Below are 10,155 nucleotides of genomic sequence, written 5' to 3' on the forward strand. Positions count from 1 at the left end.
AAAAGGGACTTTGTAAATGTGATTAAGTTAAGGGTCTTGCGATGGCAAGATACTCTTGGATCATCTGGGTGGTCCCAATGTAATCACAGGGCCTTGGCAATGGGAAGAAGAGTCGGAGTCAGGGAAAACATGATGGAAAAGCAGAGGTGAGAGTGATGCAGGCTGTGAGCCAGGCTATTGCAGCTGGAAAGGGCAAGGAACATTCTTCTCTAGATTCTCCGGAAGGAATGCAAGCCTGTTGACACATTTTAGACTTCTGACTTCCAGAACTGTAAGGTAATAAATTTGTGTTGTTTTAAATCACTACACTTGTGGTGATGTTACAGCAGCACAGGAAAAGAATACACCACCCTGTCTGTGTCCCCCTCACTCTGAGCTTTCTTTTACCTGGTCTAGTGATCCCTTAACTCCACTCCCTGCCCAAACTCTGCTGTAGCTGTGCCCATCCTTTATGTCCTTAATCTTTTCTGAAATTCATTTCTCAATCTGTGCTTGGAATTCACTCCCAGACTACCTCTAGCTTGTTCTATCTAATATTTTCTGCCACATCTTCAATCACTTTATTCTTACTGGATATTTTTTAATCCTCCTTATTTCCTCTAAACTCCAACACCCATGCAGGCATTTCCTACACTTCCCTTCCACACACAATCCATAATAGATGTCTTCCACTCCCCACTTCACCCCTACAGACCACTGCCTCTCATGAGTCACTAGTGGGTCTCCAGCTACCAAAGCCAAGGTCAATTCCTATCTCCAATCTCCTTTAAGTCCCTAGATCTTGACCCTGTTGAGTCACTTTCCCTCTTTGAAGACCACACACATTGTTTTACTTATTTTCATGGTCTTTACTTTCTTTGATCTCTTTTGTTCATTTTTTCATTTCCAAATTCAACAACACTTTATTGAAGCCCTACTATGTGCCCAGCACTGTGGTAGGGCATTCATACAAATATGCAGACACAGATGCTGTGCTCCTCAAGGAGTTTAAGGCGCACTGGGAGAGAAAGACATGGAAAAAATAACTGCAATATATTGTTCTAAGGGCAAAAGCAAAACTGTATACCAGGTAACAGAGAGGCCCCCAGTCCTCTGTCTGACCCCTAGCCTTGCTGCTCTAAGTGTGGTCACTGAAGCAGCAGGGACAGCAACGCCAGGGAACTTGAAAAAGAGTAGAATTGGGGACCCCATCCTAGAACTACTGAACTGAAACCCCTGGGGATGGGGCTCAAGCTTGCTCTCTCATGTCCAGGTCTCCCAGCCTGGTCCCCACTTCTTAAAGGCCATCTGCCTCTCTTCTCAACCTGACACAAAACCTCAAGGTCTGGCCTGATGCCACTCCCTCTGTGCATCTTCATGGCACCTGTTTCCCCCTAAGGCAGAACTCACTGCCATCCCATCTCTGTTTATACCTTTCTTTGAGAGGCTGGGCCTGAGGCATGTGGAATCTTAGTTCCTAGACTAGGGATCAAACTCATGCCACCTTATTAGGAGTGCCAAGTCTTAACCACTGGACTGCTAGGGAAGTCCTCCCAACCCCCCTTTTTTTTTTCTCCCACCCTCCTTTTCTTAAAAATCTGTTTCTATCTTTTGTAGAGCACTTATCAGCCTCTTTAATTAAGCTTAGTTTTATGAATATTTATTGAGTACTATCAGATACGGTAACAAGATGTGGGATACAGAGGAAAAGAAGAAATCATGCCTTGCCACGAGGAGCTTACAGTCTTTTGTGGTTAATTATACATATAATCAACTTTGTCTGCCTTTCTTTGAATTTTGACATTGAATTCAAATGTTCCAGTTTTCACCTTGGTGTTGTTTTTCAAGTGGTGGATATTGATATTAACATGAAAATGGAGCAAAGATGCAGCCATAACTGATATAACCTTGGTCTTAGCATTAATCTGTATATGCACATGTGCTCGTGCCCTCTAGAATCCACTTCTACTTTACCCTTCCTGCTGCTGCTGACGCTGCTAAGTCATGTCAGTCGTGTCTGACTCTGTGTGGCCCCAGAGAGAGCAGCCCACCAGGCTCTCACATCCCTGGGATTCTCCAGGCAAGAACACTGGAGTGGGTTGCCATTTCCTTCTCCAATGTATGAAAGTGAAAAGTGAAAGTGAAGTCACTCAGTCGGGTCCAACTCCTAGGGACCCCATGGACTGCAGCCTACCAGGCTCCTCCGTCCATGGGATTTTCTAGGCAAGAGTACTGGAGTGGGTTGCCATTGCCTTCTCCGCCCCTCTTCCTAGCAGCCTCTTGTTTCTGAGTGTCTTCAGAGTTCAGGAGAAGCTCCAGGGATAGAGCAAGGGTCTGAAACAAAGACTCTCAGGACTTTGATTTGGATGTTTCAGGAGTCATGGGGGAGAAGCATACTGCTCAGAGAACCCCGATTCCCATCCAGATCCCACAAGGAGAAAGCCTACAGAAAATGGAAGCCAACATTGAGAAATCAAAAATCTGAGAAATGGAGATGGAGAAGCTGTTCTGCTCACATACTTGAGCCCCTAATCAAGTCTTACCTGAAGGTTTTTCCCCATTCTATGCACTAATGCATTCCTTTTATTGTTTAAACCAGTACGGGTTGGGTCTTTGGTTGCTGATAGTCACATGCAACCTAATTATTATGGTGCTAGTGGGCTTCCCAGGTGGCTCAGATGGTAAAGAATTTGCCTGCAGTGCAGAAGATCTGGGTTTGATCCCTGGGACAGGAAGATCTCCTGAAGAAGGGAACAGCAACCCACTACCTTCCCAATGGCAACCCAAGTATTCTTGCCTGGAGAATCCCATGGACAGAGGAGCCTGGCAGGCTGCAGTCCATAGGGTCACAAAGAGTCAGAAGAAGCTTGGCACACACTCAAAGAATAACTAATTTGCCATCTAGAAGGTGAGACTTCGCTCTCATTACAGGCTGATTTCCCCATAAGTGAAGACATGTGCAGGTCTTCCTCAGGGCCCCATCTGAGAAACTGTAGATCCCAAGGACTGCACAACCACACTGAACTTTCATGAAAGATGTTCTGCAGTGACTACAGATTTGCACACTTGATGTGTTTGTATTACTGTACCTGTGGTGGTTAATTTTGTGTGTCAGCTTCACTGGGTCAGAGGGTACCCAGATATTTGATTAAACATTATTCTCAGTGTGTCTGTGAGGGTGTTTCCAGATGACACTGACATCTAAACAGGCCCAGCTGTGATGAGAGGGTAACAGGCAGGAGGAAATAAACTGCAAGTGGCAGACGTTTTTTTCCTTCTCTACACAAAATTAAAAGAGGCTTCTTTTAATTCTGTGTTGAGGACACCTGGTTCTGCCTTGAGCTAACCAATACATTTCTCTTATAGAAATGTTTTTCTTAAGCTATGTTAATGAAACTATGTATTTGCTTTGGAATCTGCCTTTCTTTAAAAAGGTTCCCCCTAAGACTAACTTTTTTTCTTTTCTCAAACCTTGGGCTGAGAACGGGCTCAACAAACCAGTATTCATGTCAATTGTTTTATGATGCACCTCCTGCCATCCTATCTCAAAAATGCATACTGTGGGAGAGGGGCCTGGTGAAACTCTCTCAGCCTTGAGGTGTCTCTCTTATCTGATTAATAGCTTTCTAACAGACATAAAACACCTTGCTAAAAACTAGCAAGGGGTCATTCTTTCTGTCCCCTTCTGATGTCTGTGTCAGAAGCTTTCCCTATCTCTGTTACACTTTAATAAAACTTTGCTGCAGAAAAAGCTCCAAGTAGTCAAGTCTCATCTCTGACCCCAGATCAAAATCCCCTCCTCTGGAGGTCATGAATCCTGGTATAACACATGGCTTGCAACAGTAACCTTTCTGTGTGGATCATGTTGTATATAATATAATTTTTACCTCCAGTTGCTTCCTCTTTGCAGCTACATGCAAAAGCCGTAGAAGATGGTACTGTTCTGGTTGTTCCAGTTGAGACATCAAGCCTAGGAGTTCTGTGAGGTGTCTGTTAATTGGTTGAGGCTGCTTTTCATACACAGCAGGTAAAACCCTCAACAACATGGCATTACCTGTTGAAGGAACAATAACGAGAATGATGACTTTATCAGTCCATGAGCCATAGAAATAATATTATTAACGTAATAAATTTTGCACTTCCTCACATATTAAACAGCACAGGCTGATGACCAAATCCTTTGCTTAAAATAACATGGTATTTATTTTTATTCTGAAAAATCACTAAAGCATTAAACAGTTTCTGTAAAAAGGAATATTTTATGATATGATCAGCATTATTATCTAATGAAAATTTTTCCTGAGTAATGCGCCCTGGGGAAAAGAGAATTTGACAGTAACCAGACCGCACCCTTGTGGAAGAAACAGTTCCGATAAAGAATTCCTGTTGAGAAACAGCATTTGGATGCTGTTTAAATAAAAACTAAGCAGTGCTGTAAGCATGGATCTAAATGAAACTGAACCAAAAAAATAAAAATAAAAATAGTGCAGAGGAATGTATTCATGTTCCTGAGAGATATGGAGTCCTGATTTAGACAACTGACATATGGAAGCTATGCCTTATTTTTATAAATAGTTAGGAAAGTAGCAATGCAAATTTAGATCCTCAATTTCTGCACTATATCAAGGGAAGTTTACACAGAGCTTGTTTGTCAGGTGATTTGCCTCAAAGACTTGTATAGACAACTGGGTTTAAAATGGCAGAACCTAAAGAAGAAGAAAATGACTTAAGCTTTTGGGACTCGTTTGCAAACAACATATGGGAAACATCTGCCTATCGCTTATGGTATGGAGTTTTTCGAAAAATCCCCTCAAGTACTTAAATGTCTCAGAATTTATTTCTAGGGATTTCTTGAACAAGAATTTTCTTGCCTCTATTTATTTTAAATGTGGCTCTCTATATAGAAGTTATACACAGAAAGAATCAAGTAAGCGGTGATTACACATTTGTAAACCCTTATTAAATGGTGGGGACATTTGGATATGAGGATTAAGAAAAGAAGGACAGAATTTTCTGAATATCTATGGCAAAATTTAATGAAAGGGTGATTCTGGATCAAAGTGAATGTATCAGGGTGATGGTAAATAATGAGAATTGCTTTTTCCACATATGGCTCATAGAATGGTTTCAAACAGATTTCAATCATATAACCACAGAGCCCAAAATATTGGAAATATTCAGATTTTTTTAAATGTGAAAAACATTGTTTTATTTTGTTTTCTGTTTATTTTCCTAAGAACTTTTTCTTAAGATATCAGGAATTGCCAATGTCATGTCCAATCTATACAAGGCACATTACTCATAGAACTTAGCTATGTAGACATACTGATTAACTGCTGGAAAAAGTTACAGTAAATGGGACTGTCACTGGAATTGAAGACACAATACAATATTCATTAAAGGTCCTCAGACTTCTGGAGGGGAAAACCTAGATTAGTCATTTTTAGTGGACTTGAATTTGTTCAAATAATACAAAATTAAATAAGGGTGTTTTTTTTAAACTGATGAAAACACTTTGGTATAGAAATCTTATTAATTTCATTCATAAATTACTATATTCTTCTTCATTATGAAATATTTCAAGTCATTAGACAAACATAGGCAAAAATACAAGGACCACTGGTGTGCCTACCAACTAACTTTATCAAAACTCAGTTCAGTTCAGTTCAGTTGCTCAGTCATGTCCGACTTTTTGCAACCCCATGAATCACAGCACGCCAGGCCTCCCTGTCCATCACCAACTCCCGGAGTTCACCCAAACTCATGTCCATTGAGTCGGTGATGCCATCCAGCCATCTCATCCTCTGTCGTCCCCTTCTCCTCCTGCCCCTAATCCCTCCCAGCATCAGGGTCTTTTCCAATGAGTCAACTCTTCACATGAGGTGCTCAAAGTATTGGAGTTTCAGGCTCAGCATCAGACCTTTCAATGAACACCCAGGACTGGTCTCCTTTAGGATGGACTGGTTGGATCTCCTTGCAGTCCAAGGGACTCTCAAGAGTCTTCTCCAATACCACAGTAGAGTTTGAGAATTTGAATTTCTAACAAGTTCTCAGGTGATGTTGATGGTCACTGGACCACATAATTAAGTAGTAAAGCAGTGGGTTTGTCCCTGGGAGATAAGTTTCTAGATGTTTCAAAATTTCTTCTCAAAATGGTTGTAGTAGTTTTCTATAGCTGCCATAAGAAACTGACATAAACATGTGGCCCCATATAATAGAAATTTATTATCTTATATTTCTGTAATTCAGAAGTATAGCATGAGTCTCACTGGGCAAAAATCCAGGTCTTGGAAAGGCTGGGTTCCTTCTTGGAGGTTGTAGGAAGGAATCTGTTTCTTGGCTTTTCTGGCTTCTAGAGACCACCAGCATTCTTTGCTTCGGGGTCTCCTTCCTTCATCTTCAAAGTTAGCTACACAGCATTCTCTGACCTTGCTTCCATCACTACACCTCTTCCTCTGATTATCTCTTCTGCCTTTCTTTGACTTAAGCACCCTTGTGATAACATTAGGTCCATTTGGATAATCTAGGATTTTCTCCTTATATGGTAACCTAATTTTATTTTCAGTGCAATGAAACACATTGTGTTCACATGTTGTGGGAATTAAGATGTGAACAACTTTGGGGGGGAGGTCATTATTCTGCCTACCACCATGATTATAACAACTTACATACCTATCAACAGAAGCATGAATATTTCTGTTGCCAACATTTAGTCTTGGCAGACACCAGTTTTCGCCAGTCTGACGGGGTATAAAAATGTTACCTTATTTTTTGTTCTAATTTTCATGTCTTTACTTCTGAGGCTGAGCAAACTTTTTATGTTGCTCTTCCATGATTTAGCCTTTCATATCCTTTGCCTGTTTTCAATCAAGATGTCTGTGTTTTCTCACTGATTTGTGAAAGTCACTCAGTTGTGTCCGACTCTTTGTAACCCATGGGCTATACAGTCCATGGAACTCTCCATGCAAGAATACTGGCGTGAGTAGCCTATCCCTTCTCCAGCGGATCTTCCCAGCCCAGGAATTGAACTGGGGTCTCCCGCATTGCAGGTGGATTCTTTACCAACTGAGCTATCAGGGAAGCACTGATTTGTAGAAGTTCCTTATTTATTCTGGACACTAATTTTTGGTCTGTCAGTTTCAAAGTTGTAATCCTAATGGAGTTGGTTTTTAAATTTATTTTATGGTTTATAAATTTTTTAATTGAGAATTCTTTCCCTATCCATGTTCGTAAAAATATTCTACTATATTTTCTCCTAAAAGTATTATGATTTTGTTTTATGCCTTAATCATCTGGATTTTATTTTTGTGTATATAAGGAAGGGATCTAATTATAAATTTATATATGTGTGTGTGTATATAAACAATTGTCTCAGATCAAATTATTCAGTGACCAACTGTTTCCCTTCTGATTTGTGATACTTCTTTCATATATAAAGTTTCCCATGTATATGGGTCTGGTTATTTATCATACCTTCACCAATTATGTCTGCTAAGTCACTTCAGTCGTGTCTGACTCATTATGACCGTATAGACTGCAGCCCACCAGGCTCCTCTGGTCCATGGGATTCTCCAGGCAAGAATACCAGAATGGATTGCCATTTCCTCCTCTAGGGAATCTTCCTGACCCAGGGATCAAACCCACGTCTCTTATGTCTCCTGCATTGGCAGGTAGATTCTTTACCACTAGAGTCACCTAGGAAGCCCTTTATACATTTTCTTAATTGCAATTTATAATAAGTCATTTTACCTCACAAGACAAGTTTCTTCATCTTCTGCTTCCGATTCCTCTTATTTCTTCATTTTCTGCTTCAAATTCCTCTTGGCTACTTTATATACATTTTACCATTACTTTGTCAACTTCCTTGTAAAGCTAGGTTAGGATTATTTTTCACATTGAATATATAGACTAATTTGGGATAACTGACATCTCTGTGAAACAAGAACATGATATATTCTTCTATGTAACTTTTTTGATATCTCTAAAGTTTTGTGATATTAGCTGTGTCTTGTCTATCTTTTATTAAATTGATTCCTAGGTATTCCATAGTTGTTGTTGCTATTGAAATGGAAGTTTTTGGTTTTTTAAAGATGTTTTCTATTTATCTGCTATATTAAGAAATCAATAAATTTTTGTACACTGATCTTTCATCCAGCAAAACTTGTTTAGTTCTTTTTTTTTTAATTAATGGAGTCTCAAGATTTTCTGTAGAAAAATAATCAAATGATAATAAGTAACAACTTTGTAATATTCCTTAAGTTTCTTTTATTGTCCTACTTTACCAGCTGGGACCTCCAACACTTTGATGAGTAGAACCAGGTCCTGATATCATTTTCTAATTCCTGTTTTTAAAGAGTATGCTTCTAAGGATTCATCATAATGTATGTATATGTTTCTACATATTCTTGGTATTTATATTTTATCAGTTTAAGTTCCTGTCTTTTTCCTAGTTTGAACATGAATGAATGTTAAATTTTATTAATTGACTTTTCTGCATCTGTCCATATGACCATATGATTTCTCTTTTAAATTGTTACTGTCGTAAATGAATGAGTATGCTAATGTTTAATCAATCTTGCACTCTTGGAATACACTCAACTTGGTATGATGTACTGAAAGCATGTATTTCTGGATTTCTTTGGCTAATACTTCATTTAGAGCTTCTGCATCTATATTCTTAAATGAGACTGACTTGCAGTTTTCCCTTTTTGTATGGACCTTGTCTTTTTTTTAGTATCATCCTTACTAGACATATAAAAAGAATTTAGTGCACTCCTGCACACTCCATTCTCAGAGGCAGTTAATATAAAATGGGAATTATGTGTTTCTTGCACGGTAGAACTTGCTTATCAAACTTTCTGAGCAATGTCCTATACATTTCATTATATCAAATTTTAAATTATACACATTTCTATATCCTTTTGAAGTTTTTAGCATTTTAATCATCAGTTGTGACAGAAATGGATTTATCAATTGCAAGAAGTATGTGAAAATCTGCCTTTATGACTGTGGGTTTACCAATTTTTCCTTATAAGTCTGTCAATATTGGCGTATTTTTTTGAAACGATGTTACTAGATAGTTCTGAGGTATCTTCCTGGCAAATTATTTATTTCATCATAATTTCATTACTCTCTTTGCCTTAAAGTCTATTTTTGACTAATATTAATACAGCTATGCTAGCTTTTCTGAATAGCCCTTGTTTGGTCTATTCTCTCACCACCTTTAAATATTTTGCTTTCAAGGTTTCTAGATTCTTGTGTTTTATGTGTGATCTTATAAGTGACGTAGAACTGGACTTTAAAAATATTCCTGACAACTTTTGTCTCTTAACTGGAATGTTTGTTTCATTAATATTTAGTGATTAGTATTTATAGTATTAGGTATATTTGGATTTATTTTTACATTACAGGTGCTTTTTGGAGAAAGAAAGGGCAATCAGTATTCCTGCCTGGAGAATCCCATGGGCAGAGAAACCTGGTGCACTACAGTCCGTGGGGTTGCAAAAGTCTAACGTGACTTAGCAACTAAACCACTGCCACATGTGCTTTTTATTTATCTTGCTTTGTCTATGCTTTTCTTCCCTTCTTTACTACTTCCTATTGAACAACTCAAAAAAATTTTTTTAATTCACTCTATTCCTTCTATTTGGTCATTTTATTTCCTCTTGGTTTTGGTGGCTGTCCTTTGAAAGATAAACATACTTGAACAAAGAAAAATTAATTTTGCTACCCTGAACAATGAAAGGACTTTAGATTTATTTTCTTAGATCTTTCTTCCAGTTCCTTAATACTCTCTTCAGCTTTGCCATTCCTTTAATTTCTTAAAACTTTCAATTAATTTTTTAACTCAAGGTTATATTTGATTCTTTAAGTAATAGGCCTATTCTTCTTCTTTTGACACTGTCTTTTTCTTTTTTCAGGTTTCCAATTCTTTCTTGCAGATCTTAAATCATTTTAAACACACTTATTTTCCAGTTTCTAGCTGATATTTTAAATAAATGAAATTCTTGAGGGAGGGGTGTCCAATGCCTTTTGGTTTCTGCTGGTTCTCATTTATGGTAGATTGTTTCCTCCTACATTTAAATATTTTTTATTATGAATTTATTTTTACTGTGGCAGATAGTACACATTTGTGTCTCGAACATGTATAAGGGCAGGACCAAAGTCACAAACTCT

The 10,155-nt window shown here is 38.4% G+C and overlaps 1 protein-coding gene across 8 annotated transcripts in view; it reads right to left on the reverse strand.

Moving 5' to 3' along the window:
* The window catches only part of VEPH1 (ventricular zone expressed PH domain containing 1), a 300,739-nt gene that overhangs the window by 191,539 nt on the left and 99,045 nt on the right, over positions 1 to 10,155 (reverse strand). For all 8 annotated transcript variants that reach the window (XM_086391814.1, XM_086391800.1, XM_086391821.1 and 5 more), the window contains one exon: positions 3,867 to 4,033. In XM_086391814.1, coding sequence (XP_086247940.1) covers positions 3,867 to 4,033 — 167 coding nt within the window. The remainder of the gene's footprint in view (positions 1 to 3,866; positions 4,034 to 10,155) is intronic.

This window comes from Bos grunniens, chromosome 1, assembly GCF_055505025.1.
Source record: "Bos grunniens cultivar Pamir isolate PY7600 chromosome 1, Bosgru_T2T1.0, whole genome shotgun sequence".
NCBI lineage: Eukaryota > Metazoa > Chordata > Mammalia > Artiodactyla > Bovidae > Bos > Bos grunniens.